The sequence below is a fragment of the Thamnophis sirtalis genome, unplaced genomic scaffold (assembly GCF_051295495.1).
Source record: "Thamnophis sirtalis isolate CommonGarterSnake01/CBP01778 unplaced genomic scaffold, rThaSir2_p1.2 scaffold_13, whole genome shotgun sequence".
NCBI classification, from domain to species: Eukaryota; Metazoa; Chordata; class Lepidosauria; order Squamata; family Natricidae; genus Thamnophis; species Thamnophis sirtalis.
Genome location: NW_028261393.1, coordinates 53,379,677 through 53,402,672, shown reverse-complemented (window position 1 = coordinate 53,402,672; position 22,996 = coordinate 53,379,677). Strand labels below are relative to the sequence as shown.

The window sequence follows — 22,996 nt, the reverse complement described above, 5'->3', positions numbered from 1 at the left end:
ATGTCCTTGTTTCCCCCGCCCGCCGTCCCTCCCTTGCATGGAATTGTTCTCTAGGAAATTACGGTCCTGCGATGATCCAGAGTGAGACCATTTGGTAGGCGCACTCAAAGAAGGGCCAAATCATCAAATGTGGTGACGGCCCATTTAAGAGGGATGGGGGGGGGGTTCCCTTCAGTTTTCACCAGTCCTGTGTTTGTTTCAAGCAATTTAACACCGCCCCGGAGGTTTTTGTCTTGCTAACGGGCTTCCCAAACATCAAGAAAAGTTTCCGTAACTCCATTTTTTACCGTTCAAACCAACTTTTGTGCCACGGATGCCAAGGAGGTCTCCGTGGAAAAGACTCTTATGTGAGAGTCTTCCTACAAACAAACCTGCCCGAAACACACTGCGTGGCTCTTGCAAAGTCACTAAATCGGCAACACGCCGACAAAAGAAGGGAAGGCCTACACTGGAGGAGACCCTTGGGAGGGCTTCCCTGGGGTGAAAGCCATGTCCACCTATCTCAGGTGGAGACTCTAGTTTCCTGGGCATAGTATGTTCAATCAGGATCAAAGTGGATGCAATGAAGATTCGCAAGCTCAAAGGAAGCCACAATGGTGCTCAGACGGGGAGCTGAAGGGGATTAAATGGACGGAAGCTGCAAGATTGAAATGTTAGGTCAGCGATGGCGAACCCTTTTGGCACTGTGCCCAAACCAGAACACGCGTGCATGCTTGTGCATGTGTGCCCGCCGGAGTGCCGGAAACCCAGCTGGGTTTGTGCCATTTTGGGGGCTGTTTTTCTGCCATTTTCTGATGCTCTGGCGCCCGTGAAGACCAGCGTGTGCACCTGAAACCAGAAGAGCAGCTGAGGATGGCGGACACGCCGACAGAGAGGGCACTAGCTAGATTTCATGCTTTTCCAGTTTCTGCCCATTTAAACCCCAGCATCCTCCAAAGATGCTGTTCAATCCAGTACATGGGAAGGGCCGGTACCTTCCTCCCTATCAGCGTTTCTTCGGCCATCCGGGATCTGGTGGCCGTTTCAAGGGGATTATTTAGATCAGCGATGCAGGGAGAGGAGGGGGAGCCCTGTAATTCTGGAGGTCATTTTCACTCCATGGAGATTAAAGAGTTTTTTTTTTTCTCAGATCAGGACGGGGAGTCAATTCAAAACTTTCTTTGTGGGTAGAATAACAGTGAGGCAACAGCAGGTTGAAAAACTGAATATCTTGGTAAGCTGGTTTTCCAAAGGGGGAATCCCGTTAAGTGGCAGAGATCGGAGAAAATTTCACCCTGTGCAATCCTGGATAAAGCTTTTCTAATCTTGGGGTGGTGGTGGTGGTTTGTCGTTAAATTATAAAAAAACATTTTCCTTTTCTGCCTGTTACAAATACGGTATTTTCTCTCTCTCCTGCCTCGTTTCTCTTTCTGACCATATTGGGGAGACGCTCGGTCTTTGAATTGGGGGGACGGGGGGACGGGGACTTTAAAAAGTTTTTTTTTTGGGAGCTGTTGGGGGACCACGCACGACTTCCCGAATTGTACGGTCGTTCAAAAGAAAAAAAAAAGGGGGGGGGTGTCGTACGGACCTCAAGTCTGGTAAATCGACTCTCTGCCACCTATTTTTAGGAAGCAAGGAATGTCTCACCCATGCTGCTCTTCCTTTCCCAGCATGCAGGAGACCCCGCGCACCCAAAGCTAAACAAACACACACACACACACATACACACTCCAACCAGACCCAAGGCAATATATTATCAAAGTTCAGGCTCTGCAGAGAAGCCCTTTTAGAGGGCTGGTATAAAATGATCTAATATGAACTTCTACTCGAATTGTTTCCAAGGTTCCCACCGTCTGTCGGAATCAACCAAACTAACCTCCACCCCACCCCACCCCCCCAAGGTTCCCCCCACCCCGTAGACGGAGTCCAGGCACGAGCTGAGCTGGATTATTTCAACGGGAGACCAGAGGACACCATTTCCAGCTTCTTCTCCATAGGAAAGGACCCTACAAAGGAGGGGGGAGAAAGGCAAGGAACCCCCAAGAGTTGAGGGGGAGGTCTTGTTGGCCCCTTCTAGGAGGGCCGTTCAACGTTGACTTGCTTTATCCGCCAAGTTCTTTGGAGGCCACCTTCTTCCGTCTACACGTCCCGCCGTTTCTTACTCCATCCCTGAGCTGGTCTCTTTTATCACCTCTCCACCAGGCGCCTGGAAAGTCTCTGCCGCTCTTCGGCTCGGCGCCTTCTCTCGCCGACGTCCGCGTTCCCCTTGTCCGTCGCCACCTGGCGAGCTTCCTCCTGCAGTTGAGAGGCACCGAAACGGAGGAGGTCTTTTATGTTGACTGTCCCATCCAAGGCCCGGAGAGTCTTACATTTCACTTTGTGATGGATGAGCTTGCTGCATTTCCTCTGGATCTCGCTGAAGGACTCCAGCTCTCCGCGGTGGTTGGTTTCGGGGAACAGAGCCTCCTCATCCTGGAAGGGGCTGTCGGAGAACCGTTTCCTCTTCTTCTTCTTCTTCCAGCTGAGGTCTCGCTCCTCTTCGCTGGACAGCCACTGGAATTTCGGCTCTTCGTAGCAGAGTTGCCCGACGGGTCTCTCGAACCTTGCCCTGGGCTTCATTCCGGGGGAATCGCACCCTTCCGCGCTGGAGCAGAAGCTGCGGGAGGTACGTCTCCCGCCGTGGCTCTCCCGGCGCACGTTCTGGACCCGTATCAAGAGCTCTTGGGCCTTCTGCTGGCGGCGGAGTGGCCACGTCTTGCCGCTGCCTTGGTAGCCGCCGTTTCTTTGCTCCGGCGTGTTCCGGGGTTCGTTAAACGCCTCGCTGAAATATTCCGAATCGCTGCTGATCTCTTCCAGCAGATCTTTCAGTTTGTACATCGTGGGAGAGGACAAGGCCGTCATTGCAGTAGTTTGTTCCTGGGGCGTCTTTGGGTGAGCGATGTTGTTGCTTCCTGCTGGGGTGGGGCTACGCAAGATGTCCGGCGGGGAGCCGAGACTGTCCTCCTCCAGGGAATCGTCCCATTCTCCCTGGTAACTTTCACTAAACTCCTGAGGGCATGCCTGGTCTTCTGCAGGCTCGGACCGTCCGTCAATCACTTCCCAGGGGTCGCCCTCGTTATCCTCCCGAGGCTCGTTTTCAGGAAGATCCGATCCTAAACTCTCTTCCCGCCAACAGTCCTCGTCTCTATTCTTCAGTTTGACCCGGAAGCCATCTCCGGAACAGGACACCACCCTGTTCCACCAAGAGGTATCCGACGGGCTTTGTGCGCTGGGGCAGATCCGTGCGTATCGGGGCGTTTGGTAGTAGTTCAGTAAATAATGTATGAATTCATCTGTTTCATAAACCTTTTGCTTCTTCTCCCGGGCTGCGTCGGGAGCATCCTTGAAGGAACCCAAGTGGGGCTTCAGGTAATCCCACCTTTCGGGGGACGACTCGATCGCTTGGCAGTCCTGAGTGACTGTGACTTGCAGCAAACCCCCGGCATGAAAGGGGTGTATAACGTTCTCCGTGAAGTGGCTGGTGACGGCCCTGGCGGCGGGTTCGTTCGAAAGAGCTCTCCCGAAGGAAGGAGAGGAGGCGGGCAAGTCTTCAGCCAGGAACTGCTCTTCTTTCTCTTCTTCGATCGCCACGTTTTCCAGCAGGGCAGCGGGACAGACAGGCTGAGTCTCATCCTCCGCTTCTGGATGTTCAAGGTGAGGCACATCCGTCCCGTCCTCTTCGTGTGCGTCCTCTACGGGAGGGGTGGAGGAAATCTTCTCCTCTTCGGGTTGGGGCTCCGGAAGATGGGCCTCCATTTGTCCAGAGGACAGCACAAAATTCTTGAGGAGAAACGGGAAGACAATCGGAATTACTGCACAACGAAGCAAAGAAAATGCTCACACAGTCTAACAATGAAAGCTCTCTCGTGCCATTTGACTTTCATCCACTTTATCTGCCACTGCCTAGGATTGAACTCACAACCTCAGAATTGTGAGGTGAGCGCTCCAACCTCTAGGCCAACGCACCACTCTTCTTAGATGGATCGGTTCGATTTGATTTCATTTGATCTGATGCGATCTGATTTGATTTCTATAGCCTCCCAATTCAACCTTGTGATCCTTACAATTCTAAGATTAAAAAACAACGAAAGCATTTTGAGAAACAGTTGGGGCATATTCTTGAGGACCCAGATTGTTTGGGGGCAAGAGGCTGACTCTGTAAACCGCTTAGAGAGGGCTGGAAAGCACTGTGAAGCGGTATATAAGTCTACGTGCCATTGCTAAGAACCATGGTGGTGCAGTAGACAAGAATGCAGCATTGCAGGTGAACTCTGCCCACTGCCAGCAGTTTGATCCTGACCGGCTCAAGGTTAACTCAGCCTTCCGTCCTTCTGAGGTTGGTAAAATGAGGATTCAGATTGTTGGAGGGTCAATAGGCTGACTCTGTAAACTACTTAGGGCCTGCAAAGCTCTATGAAGCAGTATATAAGTGCTATTGCCCTTCCTTCCTCCTCCCCTTCCCTCCCAGTGGTTAGAATGTAGTATTGCAGGCAAACTCTGTCCACTGCCAGGAGTTTGAATTTCATTAGGCTCAAGGTTGTCTCAGCCATCCATCCTTCTGAGGTCAGTAAAATGAGGACCCAGGTTGTTGGGGGCAATATTTTGACTCTGTAAACTGCTTAAAGGGGACTGGAAAGCTCTGTGAAGCGGTATATAAGTGCTATTGCTATTGCCCTTCCTTCCTTCCTTCCTTCCTTCCTTCCTTCCTTCCTTCCTTCCTTCCTTCCTTCCTTCCTTCCTTCCTTCCTTCCTTCCTCCCTCTCCTCCCAGTGGCTAGAGTGCAGTATTGCAGGCAAACTCTGCCCACTGCCAGGAGTTCCAATTTCACCAGGCTCAAGGTTGACTCAGACTTCCATCCTTTTGAGGTCAGTAAAATAGCAATAGCAATAGCAGTTAGCAATAGCAGTTAGATTTATATACCGCTTCCTAGGGCTTTCAGCCCTCTCTAAGCGGTTTACAGAGTCAGCATATTGCCCCCAACAACAATCCGGGTCCTCATTTTAGCCACCTCGGAAGGATGGAAGGCTGAGTCAACCCTGAGCCGGTGAGATTTGAACAGCCGAACTGCAGAACTGCAGTCAGCTGAAGTAGCCGGCAGTGCTGCATTTAACCACTGCACCACCTCGGCTCTTGAGGATGAGGACCCAGACTGTTGGGGGCAAGAGGCTGACTCTGTATACTGCTTACAGGGGACTGGAAAGCACTGGAAAGTGGTATATAAGTCTAAGCGCTATACTTAATGGCTACATACCCCAAACAACATTTCGTGGCTCAATCGCTTGAACTTAAATCAGTTGATCTTCCCCCAGAAAAAGAACGGAAAAGATGAGTTCTTTGGAATACACGCTTGCAAATTTCCTTACTTGTATTTGGCTTAGAAGCACGGTGAGGAGTCGGATGGATTCCACCCTTCTCTGAGCCAAGAGATATTTTCTTTCCTCCCACTCGGGCGGGTCTTGGGAGTTGAGTCCTTCTGGAGCTGTTGCTTTCAGATGCTTCCTGGGACGTTTCTCCTCGCGGTCGATCCGCCTTTTTTCCCGCCTCTTGATCTTAGACCGCCTCCTTCCTTCTCCGCCTTTCTTGTCCTCCTCGTCCCGTCTTTTTCTAGGCGACAACGGAACCATTTAGGGGAACATACCTATCCGCGCAGGCGTGTGGCAGGTTGTTAAAAAGAATAAAACAAAGCCCCCCCCATGGTGAAATCTAATTGCTACCGACTGTACAAAACCGCCTTGGGGATTTTCCAAGGAGATGTAAAATAAGCTGGAGAGAAATCTGAGCTGCCGGTAGAGAGATTTGACACTCCGACAATATTCAGATATTAGCAGCTGTACATCAAGGCCGTGCTGACACTCCCAATTAAAGCTTTAATCCTTTCCAAGGGCATTTGAAACTTGCCTCCTGTGTGGGTTACGTACATAGAGTCCTCTCTCTCCAGCTCGGAGGTCACGCTACTCCTTTCTCTGTTATCTTAACTATCTCTAATCTAACTTCTCGTCCCCAGGATGGCTGCCTCTCCAGCAACTGGCCTTGTAAACAGCTGAACTCTTTAGAGCAGAAATTGGGAACGCGATGCACTCAGCGCTCTGCTTGGTGACCCAGCTCCCATAAGCCTTGGCTGGCGTGAAGAGCCGCCGAAGAATCTGAGGGATGCCCTTGGAAGCTATCTACAGTAGAGGCCCTGAGGTGGCTCATGGTATTTTTTAGTGGGGAGGAGCAGGGTGAAAACAAGGCTCCCAAGGCAATCAGCTTGCAGGGGAATAAGTCATGGGTCATCACAGATGTGGCAGCAAATTTTTTACAAAAGAAATAAATCGGCTGTGTTCGAAAGAAATTACTGGCTGCCTCTGGGGGTGATTCCTGGACCTATTTTTCTCTTTTAAGCGGTGGTTGCAGATACTCCTTCTACATCTACTGCTTGGAGGAGGATCAGGTTATTCTGGCCCTCCCAGCAATCTCCTTGCAAAGGAGACCCTCCGTGGTTTCCCACTGCTGTTCTGAGCCTCCCCCGCTTCCTTGCGATCAAGTGATACAGCAGACTAAAGAGATAGTCCTTGACTTATGGTGACAGTCGTAACTTGTGATGGTCCCTAATTGGGTCATCCGTTATGCTTGAGAAAACAGCAGGTCCATAGCTAACTAAAGCAGTCACGCCACAGGGGTGAAGCAAATACGTCATATTGATATATTCATTTTTTAATTTATTCTCGCATCTCTTAACCGACCATCTCCCTATAGTCATGATGGAGAACCCGTGGCACGGATGCCCGAAGTGGCACACAGAGCCATGTCGCCCGACACCCGTTTCTCTTCCAGGTTTCTGGTGCACGTTGCGACGATCAGCTGACCTTCGCGCGCATGGCAGTGCCAAAAACCGGAAGAGCTGGTCTTCCGGTTTCCAGCAAGCACATGCGTGCCATCCAGCTGATTGTTGTGTGCGCATGTGCGCCAGTAACCGGAAGACTAGCTGATTGTTGCGTATGCGTACACCGGAAATCAGGAGTTCATTTCCCGGCGTGTGCATGCCCCCTGGGGCGCTCCTCTTCCGAGTTGCACCCCCAACGAGCGTGCTGGTGTGCACTAAGCGTGCTTACGGACGCACTCCCTTTTTTGCACTCGAAAAGCTTCGCCATCACTGCTCCATAATCTCGTTGTGTTGCTTTTTCCTATTCATTATTTTACTTCTGTTCCGAGGTGGCGCAGTGGTTAGAGTGCAGCACTGCAGGCCACTTCAGCTGACTGCTATCTGCAGTTCAGCGGTTCAAATCTCACCGGCTCAAGGTTGACTCAGCCTTCCATCCTTCCGAGGTGGGTGAAATGAGGACCCAGACTGTGGGGGCGATATGCTGACTCTGTAAACCGCTTAGAGAGGGCTGAAAGCCCTATGAAGCGGTATATAAGTCTAACTGCTATTGCTATTTCCTCCTTTATATTTTTAAGCAGCTTAGAGTGGCCGCACGGGGAGACAAGCAGCAGATAAATTTAATAAAGAATAATCCCCCCCCCCCCCAGCATGGGAGACGCTACTTAAATCTGTTATAATTTTGTACAAAGCTAAGCAATTGCAACCATATCATTCAGCCCCTAGGAATAAAAGGCCTGCATTTGATATACAATTGCTGAGTGGTTTGAAGGATGGGAACAGAAAACCCCGTAAGCACAGCATTTGTCGAGAGAGTCGCAAAGCTATTTTGATCTGTAGCATAACAACTTTTGTTCCAAACCCAACGGACTGCCTGGAACCCTCCCTGCAGAATTAAAAAAGAAAAGCTAACAGAGCCTCAGGTGTACTTTATGTCTGCAGAACCCACTGGGAGAAGCAAAGCAGACTGAGAAAACAACAGTACTATAAAGTTACAAGCAGATGTAACAGTCCGCTCTAGATTTTAACAGAATAACAGAGTTAGAAGAGACCTTGTAGGTCATCTAGTCCAACCCACCCACACACAAGCAGGAGACCCTACATCATTTCTGACAAATGGCAGTCCAGTCTCTTCTTGGAAGCCTCCAGGGATGAAGCTACCACAACTTCCGAAGGCAACTTGGGTTGATTTCTCCTTATTTCCAGGTTGAATCTCTCCTTGTTCATTTTCCATCCATTATTCCTCGTCTGGCCTTCGGGTGCTTTGGAAAATAGCTTGATTCCCCATCTCTCTGTGGCAGCCCCTTAAATATTGGAAGATTGCTATCATGTCTCCCCTGGTCCTTCACTTCACTAGATTAGCCAGGCCCAGTTCCTGCGACCGTTCATCGTAGGTTTTAGCCTCCAGTCCCCTAAAATCATCCAGGTTGCTCTTCTCTGCACTCTTTCTAGAGTCTCAACGTCTTTTTTATAATGTGGTGACCAAAACTGAGCGCAGTCTTCTAGGGGTGGTTTTTACTAAGGTTTCAAGGATCTTGAACTGCATCGTGATCTTTATGATAATTTTATTTCAGGCTAGACATATTTCTGCCATAAGAGAATGGCAGCAAGTGAGAAAGTGAGCAAGCAAAGACCTCTAGGCTGGAATACTGCAATGTGCTCTACATGGGGCTGCCCTTGAAGAGTATTCGGCGACTTCAGCTAGTCCAGAATGCGGCCGCGCGAGTGATTGTGGGTGCACCTCGCTTCACCCACATAACACCTATCCTCTGCGAGCTGCACTGGCTACCTGTCGATCTCCGGATACGCTTCAAGGTGCTACTTGTGACCCATAAAGCCCTTCATGGTAGTGGATCTGGGTACTTGAGAGACCGCCTACTGCCAATTACCTCCACGCGACCAATTAGATCCCATAGATTAGGCCTCCTCCGAGTTCCATCTGCCGGTCAATGCCGACTGGCAACTACGCGGAGGAGAGCCTTCTCGGTGGCAGCTCCAACCCTATGGAACGATCTCCCCGTGGAGATTCGTACCCTCACCACCCTCCAGACTTTCCGCACAGCCCTTAAAATCTGGCTATCCCGTCAGGCCTGGGGCTAAAGACTGTAACCCACCCGAATGGTATGAATGTTGTGCTTTTAATTATGTATTGTTTTACGTGTTACATGTTTGTTTCCCCCTTCCCCTCGAGTTGTAAGCCGCCCTGAGTCCCCCCAGGGAAAAGGGCAGCATATAAATAAACTTTCATAACTCATAACTCATTAGCAATTATACCTATGATGTTTGATGGCCCAACCTATTTGCAAACTAGCTCTCAAATTACTACAGACTTTGGAATTGGTTTATTCAGACATTATTCAGATGGAAATCACTAAACACAGCTATATTGAACAGGAGTAGTTCTCCAGCTGAATTTACCTGTGTCTTGTCCAAAGTTATGTTTCATTGCAACATTTGCCAGAACTTAGGAAGTTAAAACTATAATAATTATTATAATGCAGTGTGCAAAATATAACACCCTCACTCAACTTTAGTCTACAGCAGTGGCCAAAACTGTGGAAACCTTTTTGGGAAAAGTGTATTTTTGAGGTTTGATGGCTAATAACAGCACATTTTTTTTGGAGTAGTGTCATAAAATCATATATCAATGGAAAGATAATTTAATCAAGAATGTAATGCAACAAAGTGTGTTCAATTATATGTGTTCTATGAAAGGTTACAGCCAAATAACCCCAAAAAAAAAAAGGAACCACAACTTGCTTAGGTTGATAGCAGGTAGCTTTCCTCCCTCTGATTGTAGCCAATGAGCATGAGTGTTTAGAGAGCCAATCAGGTGTCATCTTGTTTTGGCAATGAGCCAATGAGATGACAGTAGGATTCAGTTATTGATGCCATGGATTGAAGCGGAGAGGAGGATATTTGTCAGTGTGTTATGCGATTGCTAACAATTTGATTGCTTTTTTTTGTGTTCTTTCATTTAGTGAGCTTGTAAAACATAATAAAATTACAGTAATGGTGCAAAGAGTGGACTGGTCACCCAGAAAGTGATGTAAAATAGTATTATTAAGTGAACAAGGCTAGAGTTATAAAAGAAATTAAAAGACAAAATGGTGGAAACTTAAACCAAAGGTGGCATTTCTAAGTTTTTGAAGAGGTATAAGGAGACTCAGTCACTACAAAACCACACAGGTAAAGGTGCACAACAGCAAGTTGTGATAGAAGAATTAAGACACTGTGCCTACGTAACAGAAGAAAACCATCTGGGTGTATACAAGATGAAATGGCGCAATGCAATGTGAAGTTGAGTACAAGGATGGTTCGGCGCAGACTGCAGGATTTTGGCCTAAGATCTAGAATTGCATGAAAAAGCCACTTTTATGTCTCATAAAAGTTATTGCATGGCGTTATTGATTAAATTATCTTTCCATTGATCTATAATTTTATGGTATTACTCCCCCCCCCCCAAAAAAAGCGGCGTTATTAGCCATCAAACCTCAAAAACACTGTATACTTTTCCCAAAAGGTTTTGGCCACTACTAGTATTTAGCAGTGAGAGTACAAACTCACACGATAAATAATATATGTGGGATGGCGGGGGAAAACATTTGCTGAAATCTCAGGAGGCGAGTCAGCATCCTGAGTAAGATTTCCAGGAATTAGCAGCCTGTTTTGAAGGAACGTGATGGGATTGATCCGCTGGTGTCTTCGCTAGCCAACCCAAAACAAATTATGGAAAAAGAGAACGGCCCTCGACTTAGAATCGTAATTGTAGAGTGGTCAGAATTTCTGTCGCTAAAGCAAGGTTGCTGCTGAACGAGCCACCTCTTGTGTTAACGACCCACTGTTAAGTGAATCACAAGGTCGTTAAGCAAAGCTGGCTTCCCCCTGTTGACTTTGCTGGAGAGAAGGCAGCTGGGGAGGTGACGAATGGTTGAAAGCTGCAACCCCCATTGCAAACGCATGTGAGGATTGGGGAAGACTCGCATTTTTCGTGGCCATCGAAACTTGGTCACTAAACGGATCGTTATAAGTCGAGGACTACCCGCTTGTCCTTGGTCTAAAAAGACCAACTTCCCCACCCCCCCAAAAAAATATGTCGATGCTCTTGGTCCACAGTTTGAAATGCAGGGAGGTCCAACGTGATTTGGCCTTTTCAGTCAAATTCCGCCCACACGCTGTGTTTTCCCTTCCAATAAAAGAACGATTAACACGAATGATTTGATAACGAAAGGCAATGATTTAAGGTCCTCACCTTTCCGTCCCTTTTCTCCCTCTGTTCTCCTCTCTCTTTCTCTCTCGCTCTAGGCCTTGGAGGGTTAATCTCTCTAGGGTTCTCTGTTTTATGGCATTCTCACTGAAATGATTAGTGGCGTCGGATGTCACCTGTTTCAAAACAGCAACAACAAAGCGCATGGCTAATTCGGACCTCCACACACACCTACACCCACACACACACATACCAAAACAAGCCCTCCCCCAAAAATAAGCCCTCCCTGGAAATACTGCAACACAGCAGCAGCCATGAGGTGACCACGGACCTCCTGCACCTCAAAAATAATAAGACCTCCCCCAAAAATAAGGCCAAGCGCTTATTTTGGGGGTCAAAAGAAAATAAGACCCTGTCTTATTTTTCGAGGAAACACACAGTATAAACACATACAGTTGCTTATTATTCGTAGGCAAAAGAGTTACACTCTAGAACAGGGGTATCCAACTCAAGGAACGTGGGGTGCTTAGATCAGGCCTGCAGGGCTGAAAACGGAGCTGGGGAAGGGGGGGTGGGGCTAGCAAAACAAACTAAAAAGAAAAGAAAAAGCAGAAATGTTTCCCCTTCTGCATTTGAACATGCAAACAGGGAAGAGGAAAGGAGGAAGGGGAAGAGAAAGAAGAAGGAGGAAAGATGGGAAGAGAGCAAGGAAGGAAAAAGAAGGAAAGTGGGGGAAGAAGAAAGGAGAATGAAGAGGGAAGGAAAAGGAAGAAAAAGAAAAGGAAGGAAGGAAGGAAGGAAGGAAGGAAGGAAGGAAGGAAGGAAGGAAGGAAAGAAGGAAGGAAAGAAGGAAGGAAAGAAGGAAAGTTCTACCTTAGCACTTGGCCACCAAAGGCATGCCCAACACGAGTGACGTCGACCTGGCTACGCCCCCCCCATGGCCACGCCCCTCACAGCCACGCCCCTCTGAGGTCAAATACAGCCCTGATGCAGCCCTCAATGAAATCGAGTTTGACACCCCTGCTCTAGAACGAAATACAGAAAAGTACCGGAAGTCACACTCGAGTTATGACGGTCATGGGACCTACCCATCAAAATCGTTAACGGGACAGTCTTAAATCAGATCTCCCTCCCGCCCGACCCAATGACCATTTTTGCAGCAGCCATGAAGCAGATGTGCCAAAGACGTTAAGCGAACCCCTGCTTTGGCTTTGGAGCGCGGTTTTGGCAAAAAATTGGAAGTCCATCCTAGTTTTTGGCAAAGCAGTGATAAAAAGCGCCACGTCGGAGAAGAAGCAGAGCGGATGAGCACTCTCGGATCGACCAATTCCAGACTCGATCGATCACTATTTCTGGCCTAGTTTGGGTTTCTTTTTTTGTGTGTGTGAATCCTGGCTTACCGAAAGTCCCCGCGAGGGCACGGCGCCTTACCTTAATGTTACAGGCGAGAGCTTTGCCGTCGTCGGCCTTGAACATCAGCTTCATGCCCTTCAGGGTCTCCATGGCTCGGGAGAACGATTCGGACTCTTGATACTGGACAAAGGCCTCGAAGGACCTCATCCCGCGGAAAACGAAGTGGTTCCTGCTCCTCCCCACTGTTTCTTCCCTGTAGGGGTCCAGCATGGGGATGTCCACGTTCCTGATCGTCCCGAAAGCGCCAAAGACCGTCCTCAAGACCTCCTCGCTGGGGGTCTCGCTCTCCGAACCTTTGGGGGCGAACCACTTGCAGGGCAGGCCTTCCAGATGGACGCAGTCGGGAACCGCCCGGCTTAGCGGCTCCTCCTCCGGCTGTTTTGGGGCCTTGTCCTGGGGCTCGGATTCCTGAGTAGGCGAGACGTCGGGAGGGGTTTCCGTAGCGACCACCTGCAGGTCTTCCTTAAATCCGTTCAGCGTGATCCGCTGGCCGTGGAGCTTCTCCTTCAGGCTGGAGACCAAGCGCCTGGTTTCGGCCTCTGCTTCAAACCGGATGAAGGCCTTGGTGCTCTTGGACACTTTCACGCTGGTGAACTGGTCCGGGGAGATCAGGTTCTTCAGCTTGTCCATCACTTCCCACTTGGAGAAAGCCCGGGTCGATCCGGTGTGTTCCGGGGGAAGCACCACGCTGATGGTCAGTTTCGCAACCGGCTTCAGGTAGAGCTGCTGGGAGGCGCACAGCTCCGTGGCTTCGGAGGGGTCGCAGACGAGGGTGACCGTCATGGCGTCCGGTAGTCCTTCGGGAAAAACAATTCAAAGGCAACTTACGTGGGCCAAAAAACCGACACTCGTTGACTTCTGGTTAAAGGGGCTTTGGGCCCGCCTACCCTTCAAACCCAAAGGTGCTTTTTCAAGAGCCGATTGGACTTTTTTATTGGTTGGTTTTTCCTTTGAAGACATGTCACTTCTCCGTGACCCGTCAAAACCGCGGTCCACAAAAGCGCGCTTGACGAAAGCGCGCATTTGACGTCATCACAGCGCGACGAAAAAAATTAAAAATTGAAATAAAAATACAATTAAAGCAAGCCGATTCACATAAAGGTAAGGGTTAGGGTTAGGGTTAGGTTAAGGGTTAGGGTTAGGTTTAGAGCGTTAGGGTTACGTTTAGCGTTAGGTTAAGGGTTAGCGTTAGGTTTAGCGTTAGGTTAAGGGTTAGGTTTAGGGTTAGATTTAGGGTTAGGTTTAGGGTTAGGTTAAGGGTTAGGTTTAGGGTTAGGTTTAGCGTTAGGTTAAGGGTTAGGTTTAGGGTTAGATTTAGGGTTAGGTTAAGGGTTAGGTTTAGGGTTAGGTTTAGGGTTAGGTTTGGGGGGGTTAGGGTAAGGTTTTCGCTTTATTTTTACATTTATCGATCACAGTGCGATGTTTTCGTCGCGCTGTGATGACGTCACGTACGCGCTTTCGTCGAGCGCGATTTTGTCGTCCGCGGTTTTGTGGTGGAACCCACTTCTCATGCAAGAAGATTTTTCAGCTTCTCTCAGAAGCTTCTTGTTTGAGAAGTGAAACATCTTCAAAGAAAAATCAGAAAGTCCACTTGCCTCTTGGGGAAGAAAAGCAGCTTTGGGACAACCATGAGCTGGATGACTGAGAATCTCCATAGACATCTGCCCTTCAAACCTTCACTCTCCGGTCAGCCCAAATGGGCCGCAGCCGGGAGTGAGCTGAGGCCCAGAGGTTGGGGATCCTCGATTTTAAGGAATTGTAAACACACGTATATCTGATGGAGGAGAACATTTGTAGCTCAGAGTTTGAAAAGGGAGGTCCTTGGGGGCTCCCTGAGCTTGGATGTTTTCTTGGAGATGCTTCATCGCCAAGTTAGGTCACATCATTAGTGCTAGTACTTTAGTCTAGCACTGATGACGTTACCTAGTTTGGGCATGAAACGTCCGCAAGATTCAACCAAGCTCAGAGAACACCAAGCACCTCACCGAGTTTGTTGTGATAGCCTCATTGGTTTTTGGAAAGGGTTATTCAGGTGACCTCATTACAGTGGGATTTAATCCAAGATAAATTTGCATCTTTGTTCATTGAAATATCATAGTATCTACTTGTTTAAAACTCCATTGTTTTTACTGTGTTATAACAAGCGTAACTAATATGATCTTTAACTGAATTGCATGAGGGCTTAAGATTATCAAACTAAACCTTCAACAAAAAGCTGTTTATGGAAATTAAAAACAAGATTCATTTGAATTGTTCTTCAGGAAGAGACAGGCCTTTAAAAAAATCAAGGAAAAAAAAATGCCAATCAGGAATTGATCTGACAGACTCTAAGCTGTAGAATAAAAGAAGAAACACATCTCTAGACAGAATTCTGTTTACTGAGAAATTTCATCCACTTCAAATTATTTCACTATTAACAGGGGACAATTAGGATTGTTAATATTAAGACTTTTAAAAAAAAATCTGCACCATTTAGTACTTCTAGCAAGAGCATATGGTGGGGGGAAAACCACCTGTATATTGCACACTAGATCAAAGGATCAAGTAAATTGCACACATCAAAGGTTGACATTTTTAACAAACAAGATTGCCACTGATTAAAAGTGCTTATTATTCATATAAAAAAAAACCTATTTTAACTAATCTGCAAATATCCCCCAAACCCACTTTTTCTGGGTAAGCTCAATTTTATCAATACTATCGGGTAGAGCCCTGAAATGCTTTTTGCCATTTTTCCACTGTTGTCTGACCGTTCTGAGGCATGCAAATATATTTTTTAGTTTTTAACCAGTCCAAGTGCTAAATATATCTGCTTTGAGAATGCCTGTTCATCTGTCTTTCTTTTAACCAGCCTAGAACCATCTATTCTGCCAAGCCCATGCAAGAATTAAGCCAGTACAAACCTCGATTGCGTCCTTTGAGAAGTGATTAATAGGTGGTGGAGATTCCAGTTACATTTTTGATCTTGGCGACAATGTTTGGCTCTTTGGAACGCATGTCCCTGTTCTCTGCCAGTCTGCCAGTCTTGTTCTTCAGGCTCTGCATGGCAAATGGGAGTATTTTGGTTCGTATACTCGGAACCGTCTACCCGAATGTTAAAAGTTATTAAGACGTTCCTTTGTTCGCAAAACCGTTCTCCACGCAACCTTTGCCAGGGCGCGAATGTGCAGAGGAAGGTTGCTAGCGAATTCTACTCTCTTCTGAGATTTTTTCAGACCCCAATTGCAGAACTCAAGGGAGGCTGAACAATCAAATGCACCCAGAGGCAAAGGCATCACCTGTGCCCTTCCTTTACAAAACATCTCCATCACACCTGTACGTCCACGAAGTGTGCTGCCGATGGAGAACAACAAAACTGACTCTCTTTCCGATAAACATCCTCTTGAAATAAACACACCCGCCAACTCAGAATCAGCGATACAAGAGTTCCCTGCAACACGAAGGGCGGCATTTTAACGGGTCTTAAAATGAGTAAAACCAGCCCATTTTCAACATGGCAGCCAAATAGGTCTGCAATTTGTATATAACCAACTTCTGGGAAAAACAGGTCTCTAGTTCAGGAATCGGCAACCTTAAACACTCGAAGATCCATTTGGACCCGTTTCCCACAGAAAAGAAAACACAAAATCCTTCCTGAGTGGCCACAAAACTAGCAGATGTAATTGAAATAAATGTTCTTTTTTCTTCTGAAACTTTTCAGAAGTTTTGGCCTACCAGGGGTCAAAAAGCTCAATAAATCACATGCTGACGGGTGTCGCACATTGGCGGTTGTTGTGACGCATATTTTGAGTGACAGGGAGCCGCAGCAGAGGGATGAAAGAGCCACATGTGACTCCAGAGTTGGCCCCTGCTCTAGAGAACATTTGAAAACACCTAAGTTAATCTGAATTTATTTCTGGGTTAATTGCAGGGGGTAAACAGGTCTCATGGTTTTGAAAGTATATTCTTCATGTATTCTGAAACTCTGTATATTCTTCGTAACCACAGAAATTTTAGAAAGCAAACCAAATGGAGAATTTCCTTCGACTTGAAGGGCCTTCGCTACTCCTAGCTGAATTCAGTTTCATAATGGTCTTTCTGACGCCATGTTTGCCTTATTATATCTATATTTATTTATATATCGTATTTAGAAACCACCCACCTCCCTTGACTCTGGTGCAATTGCTCTTTTTTTTTCTTTTTCCAGGCAAACGATGGGGTGGATTTTCTGCAAAATGCCTAAAATTACACTTTGCCTTGTTTTTCCTTTCCTTGGTAAAGTTATTTCTAGGTGGTAGTTCCTTGTCTGTGTGAAACCTGCATCGTGCTGAGCTCAAAAGTAAACTCACATAATGACCTCATGATCATCTAGTTCTCCGTTCCTTATTTGTGTATAGTATTTTTATTCTTAATTTTAAAGACAGCTTTACGTGAGTCTATATTTTTTAATGACCGAAATCTTTTTCAAAGCTGTGTTGCTGTTCTATGGATCAGTCGATTAATCAAGAGGCCTGGCTCCACATCACAGCCTGAACCCCAAATTAACCCAGCAAATAAACCCCATCTGAAGGCAGATAAAAGTTTAAGTGGGGAGAGGGGGGAGGAACAGGGGAAACAAACTAACCTCAACATCGTTTTATTTGCTTCGATTTCTGATCATATCCACCACACGTCATGTGAAATGGGAGTCCATAACCTTGTCATTGCTGAATTTTTGATCTTGAATGGCTAGAAATGCAGAAAACTCATTAAATCAGAACAATTTTATAGCCTTAAATTGCTCATCCTCCAAACCCTGGAATACCCAACTCAACTCTAAAAGATATAGGTAACCCTATACAAGCATAGTAGGGGGAAGAATGTCTAGGGCTAAGCAAAGCAGTTGAGTGGCACCCAATTCCATAGCCGTCATGCCAATAGTTGTTATGGGAATCACTGCAGTCGTTAAGTGAATCGGGCTGCCTGGTAAATGAATCCTGCTTCCTCCAGTAATTTTACTTGTCGGAAGTCGAGGCAGATATTTTGTCTCTCTCCGGACACAAGGAGCATATATCTGCTGAACAAAACTCCGCATTGGTGACAGGAAGGGCATCCGGCCATTAAACACTCTGCTAGCTACATTCAGTTGCAAGGGATTATGGGATCGTTAAAAGAGGATTGAGGATGAAGTTGGCTGCGAAGGTCACAGATGGTGGTCCAATGCCTCAGGGACCATTATGCAACCATTATAAATACATACAGATTGCCAAACCCCCGAATTTTGATCACTGTGACTGTGGGGGATATTGTAATAGTCATAAGTGTGACGATTGGTCCAAAGTCATTATTTTTTTCAGCGTTGTAACTTTAAATGGTCGCTAAGTGACTACCTAGAAAGGGACTCCTTGCCTCACAACAGTGGATTTAGTGATTTAGTGACAACAGTGGATTTAGTTATGACATCACTGAAAAAAAGGGACTTATGACCCAGAGGTGAATTACTCCAGGTTTGGTCCAGATCGGGCGAACCTGTAGTAGTGGTGGTGGGAGGTTCCGCCCACCCGCATGGACACTTTTGCGCACTTGCGTGCACAGGAGCACACCTAAACCGGTAGTAAAAAAATTGGCAACCCACCACTGATATGACCATATTTCATAGTTACCACCTTTGTACCATCCCCATCATCCTGTGATCAAAATTCAGATGCTTGGCACCTGCTTCATTCTTGTGTCCCAAGAGTCACGTGATCCCCTTTTGCGACCTTCTGACCAGCCAAGTCAATGGGGAAGCCGGATTCACTTAACAACCAGGTTTCCAACTTAAGAACTGCAGTGATTCGCTTAACAACTGTGGCGAGAAAGGTCGTAAAGTTTGGCCCAACCATCTTCACAAATGTCTCACTTAACCTCAGAAATTTTGGGCTCAGTTGTCGTCGTAAGTCGAGGACTAGCTGTATAATACTAACCCCACCACTACAGCCCGATCCATGGAACAAGGGGCTGCCTGTATCCCATGTTCCCCTCCACAAAGCAATGCTCAAATCAAATCAAATCTTTATTACAGTCACAGAGCAGCATGCCAGTGCAAAGCTACAAATGCCCCCATATCCCATCATCCCCTTCCGTAGGGCAGGCTCCTCCTCCCCACAAGTCTCCTTTTTGCAAAGAACTCCCACCTTCCTTCTATTAGCACCCCCTCCCCCTCCAGATATGTGGGACTACAACATCCATCCTCCTGTGGGATGGTGAGGATGAGGGATTATCTTGACTTCCTATCTTTGACTCCTGTCCCATCCAGGCATTTGAGACCCAGGCGAATGGGAGTTGTAGTTCCAGGCACTACTAGAGGCACTGGGCCCATGAAAGATAGGAAGGTGGGAATCGGCATGGCACTCACTCTCCAAATGTTGTCCCGTCACTCCCAGTGCTCAGGGCGATGGGAACTGGAGTCCCACACAATCCCAGGTGTGCGGGACTCACCCCGCAGGAGTACCTGCAGGAGACAGGCGGATGGGAACTGGAGTCCCAGACACACCCCGACGTACTTCACTCACCGCAATGCCTGCAGGTGACAGGCAGATGGGAACTGGAGTACTTTCAGATATTCAGCACCTACAAGAACTAGGCAGATGGGAGCTGGAGTCCCAGGTGGATGGGAGCAGGAATACGAGCCAAACAGAAAGGATGGGAGCTGGAGTCTCAGGCAGGCCAGGCAGATGGGACCTGGAGTCCCAGGCAGGCCAGGCAGATGGGAGCTGGGATCTCAGGCAAGCTGGGGGGATGGGAGCTGGAGTCCCAGACAGGCCAAGCGGATGGGACCTGAAGTCTCAGGCAGGCCAGGCGGATGGGACCTGGAATCCCAGGCAAGCCTGGAAACTGGGCCTCTCCGGTCAGGTGGATGGGAGCTGGAGTCCCAAGTAAGCTGGGTAGATGGGAGCTGGAGTCCCAGGCAACCGGGACAGATGGGAGCTGGAGTCCCAAGTAAACCTAGCAACGGGGACCTGGAGTCCCAGGCTGGCCAGGCTGATGGGAGCTGGAGTCCCAGGCAACCGGGACAGATGGGAGCTGGAGTCCCAGGCAACCGGGACAGATGGGAGCTGGAGTCCCAAGTAAACCTAGCAACGGGGACCTGGAGTCCCAGGCTGGCCAGGCTGATGGGAGCTGGAGTCCCAGGCAACCGGGACAGATGGGAGCTGGAGTCCCAGGCAACCGGGAGAGATGGGAGCTGGAGTCCCAAGTAAACCTAGCAACGAGGACCTGGAGACCTAGGCTGGCCAGGCTGATGGGAGCTGGAGTCCCAGGCAAACCTAGCAGCTGGGAGCTGGAGTCTGAGGGGGAGGAGGCGTGTGGGAGCTGGAGTCCCAGGCAAGCCAAGCCTGATAGGACCTGCAGTCCCTCCCCTCAGAGCCCTCAGCGCGGTGAGGCCTAGAGGCCCTTCCGGAGACCCCCAACCTCCCGCCGCCGCCGCCGCCCCTCGGCCTCTCCTCCCGCGCCGCGGCCTACCGGGCCTGCCTCTCCCGCTGCCGCCGCCGCTGCCGCTTCCTGGCCCGGCCTCCCCGGGGCGGAGCCGCCGCGCCCCCTCGCCCCCCGTCGCAGATGGCGGCTCTGCCCGGCCCCTTCGCTCGCCCCCTCGCCCGGACGGGCTTCGGCCTGGGCCCTGCCGGGGCCTCCTGAGGGCTGCGGGTCGCCGGTCTCCTCCCCCCCCCCACCGGCCCCGGGTGCCCCACTCCTTTGGGTTCCCCCCACTCCGGAGGACTCAGTCGATCCACTCCCTTCCCTTCTCTCCCGTCCTCCGGGTGGGGCTATGGGGGGGAGACCCCTCCCCCGCCCTTGCTGGAGGGAAGACCCCCCTCCCCTTGCTGGCTGGATTTGAACCCGGGGCCGAGGCAGGAGGGGCAGGACTCATCTCTTCTTGTAACCCCTGGAAAAGGGGTCCAGGACAGTCCCCACCCCCAACAAGAACCCCCCAGGGGACCAGTCATACTCAATCCCCCCCTCCAAGCAAAGTTCACCCCTTGCTGGAGGGAAGACACCCCATCTCTCCTCCAGGGCAGGATTTGAACCCGGGGCCGAGGCAGGAGGAGTAGGAATCATCCCTTCTTTCGACCCATGTCAAAGGGGTCCAGGGCAGCCCCCCAACAAGACCCTCCAGGGGGGCCAATGACACCCCCCACCCCCAAAGTAAAGCATTCCCCTTACTGAATTTGAACCCAGGGCTGAGGCAGGAGAGGTAGGACTCATCCCTTCTTTTGACCCATGTCAAAGGGGTCCAGGGCAGCCCCCCAACAAGACCCTCCAGGGGGGCCAATGACACCCCCCACCCTCAAAGAAAAGCATTCCCCTTACTGAATTTGAACCCAGGGCCGAGGCAGGAGAGGTAGGACTCATCCCTTCTTTTGACCCATGGCAAAGGCGTCCAGCGCAGCACACACCCCACTCAAGGAGCCTACAAGACTGTCCTGGGGGGGGGGGGGGACCAAGACCCCCAGGGGATCAATGATACCCCCCCCCAAACAAAGCACACACACACACACACACACAGCAATGCATCTAGGGCCAATTTCAGCCCTGGGGAAGCGGAGTTCCTTCCCGCACAGATGTGGGGTGATTTGTCAACCCCAATGATTCCCCCCCCCAAAAAAACCCCACACCTTCTTTCCACCACCCCCTTACAGGATGAGGATGACTTCCGAATCCGATCTGCCCCCTATCCTAATCTTTGCAAAAGGCCACTTCCCCGTCCAGATGTTGGAGTTCGGTTCTCCCCTGCGGACACACAGCTGGAAGGAGCCCTGGGATCCCGCACATCTGGAGCAGGGCTCAGCTGGAAGGGGCCAGGGGGAGCCTCTCTTCCAAACCTGCCCCTTCCTCCCCAAGGGAAGAGGGGCCAAATAAATCCCCGGGATCCTAAGCAATCCCTTTTTTGGAAACAGCTGCCTCTCTGCATGCTAACTTTTAAAAAAAAAAAATTCCATTTTCTCTGCATTTTCGGGGGGTGGGGTGGGCAGAAAGCCGTAGAAAAGATTTTGGGGAAGGAAGGTGATATTTAGCAAAAACTTTGGTGGCGTCTGCCTTATTTTTCTCTGAATAAGAGGAAGGCAGGGTGGAGGAGAATCCAGTGATACCACCCTGTCCTCCGGAACGGGGTTCAAGGAGAGGGAACCTTAATTCATCAAATCCATCAACAAGACAACATAACTTTGAGACCCCCTCACCCCATTTTGGCCACTGTAAAGGTGCTGCCAGCCAGGCTGGGCCCACTTGGAAGGGTTAGAGCCTTGGGAAGACTACCTTTCGAGTTCCCCTTCCCTCTTCCAGCGAAGCCACTCTTAATTCTCTCCCCAGAACAATGACCTTGGCAGGTAGGCCGGCCCGAGAAGAAAAGGATGGACAGTCCCGTTCTCCCCCCCCCCAAACCCGGACAGGCTGGCATCATTGCCCCACTGCATCTCCACCAGCCAGCCCGGCACTCTCCCCATTGAGTGGTTTCTTGGTGGTCTCTGAGCTTGGTGGTTTTCTTGCAGACGTTTCATGGCCCAACTTGGTAACATCATCAGTGTGATGAGCCATGAAACTTCTGCAAGAAAGCCCCCCAGCTCAGAGAGCACAAAGGATCCCGCAATCTTCCTCCTCCACATCTGCAGTAATGATGTCACCTAGTTGGGTAATGAAATGTCTGCAAGAAAACCACCAAGCTACGCTCCACAATTCTCCTCCTCCACCACCCTGCTCCCTTCTTCGACTGATGATGTTACTTAGTTGGGTCATGAAATGTTTGCAAGGAAACCACCAAGCTCAAAAAGCACCAAGCACCCCACAGTGCTAATCCTCCTCCTCTTCCCTCTCCTTCCTCCCACGGCCTCCTTTCTTCCAGCACTGATGATGTTATCTAAATGGGTCATGCAAAAAAAGCAATTAAGCTCAGAGAGCACCAAGGATCTTCCTCTCCACACACCCCATTTTCTTCTAGCAGTAATGATGTCGCCTAGTTGGGTCATGAGATGCCTGCAGGAAAACAACGAAGCTCAGAAAGCACCAAGGAAGGACCCCCCAGTCATTATCCTCCTCTCCACACACTCCACTTTCTTCTAGCACTGATGATGTTACCTAGATGGGTCATGAAACATCTGCAAAAAAGCAATCCAGCCCATAGTCATCATCATCTTCCTCCTCCTCCCACCCCACTTTCTTCAACCCCTGATGTTGTTACCTAGCTGGGTCCCGAGACGTCCGCAAAAAAACACCACCCAGCTCCGACAGCATCCTCTCAACCCCGAAAATACAAATATTCTCCTTTGCTGACTCTTCCCCCTTACCCGCACGGCGCATCTCCGCCTCTCCGCAGCCGGCGACGCCCCCGAGAACCGAAAGGCGGCCGGCCTAGAGTCCCGCCGCCTCCCCGGGACGCCGGTTGCCCAGCCGGGAGAGCATTCCCCTCCGCGATCCGCTACCGATGCGCCCAGATCTGGGTCCCCAGCGCGGCGGCAAGCTTCCCTGCGCTCCGCTGGCGCGCTCTTGCGCACCGGGGGCAGCTG

General features: G+C 49.4%; 1 protein-coding gene across 4 annotated transcripts; it reads right to left on the bottom strand.

Annotated features, from left to right (window-relative positions):
- Positions 1 to 1,879: 1,879 nt before the first annotated feature.
- Positions 1,880 to 22,952, bottom strand: LOC106549158 (A-kinase anchor protein 17B). Of its 4 annotated transcripts, none has more exons than XM_087727849.1 (7): positions 22,778 to 22,952; positions 17,107 to 17,210; positions 15,407 to 15,542; positions 12,522 to 13,300; positions 11,136 to 11,266; positions 5,385 to 5,625; positions 1,880 to 3,801 (listed from the first exon to the last, which is right to left on the bottom strand). In XM_087727849.1, exons 4-7 carry the CDS (start codon positions 13,284 to 13,286, stop codon positions 2,170 to 2,172), a joined length of 2,769 nt encoding a protein of 922 aa, XP_087583975.1. In that variant the 5' UTR covers positions 13,287 to 13,300; positions 15,407 to 15,542; positions 17,107 to 17,210; positions 22,778 to 22,952; the 3' UTR covers positions 1,880 to 2,169. The 4 variants fall into 4 exon arrangements, with proteins under 4 accessions (XP_087583975.1, XP_087583976.1, XP_087583977.1 ...); XM_087727850.1 differs by lacking the exon at positions 22,778 to 22,952 and adding an exon at positions 19,965 to 20,033; XM_087727851.1 differs by lacking the exon at positions 22,778 to 22,952 and adding an exon at positions 19,016 to 19,472.
- Between the last annotated feature and the right edge of the window lie 44 nt (positions 22,953 to 22,996).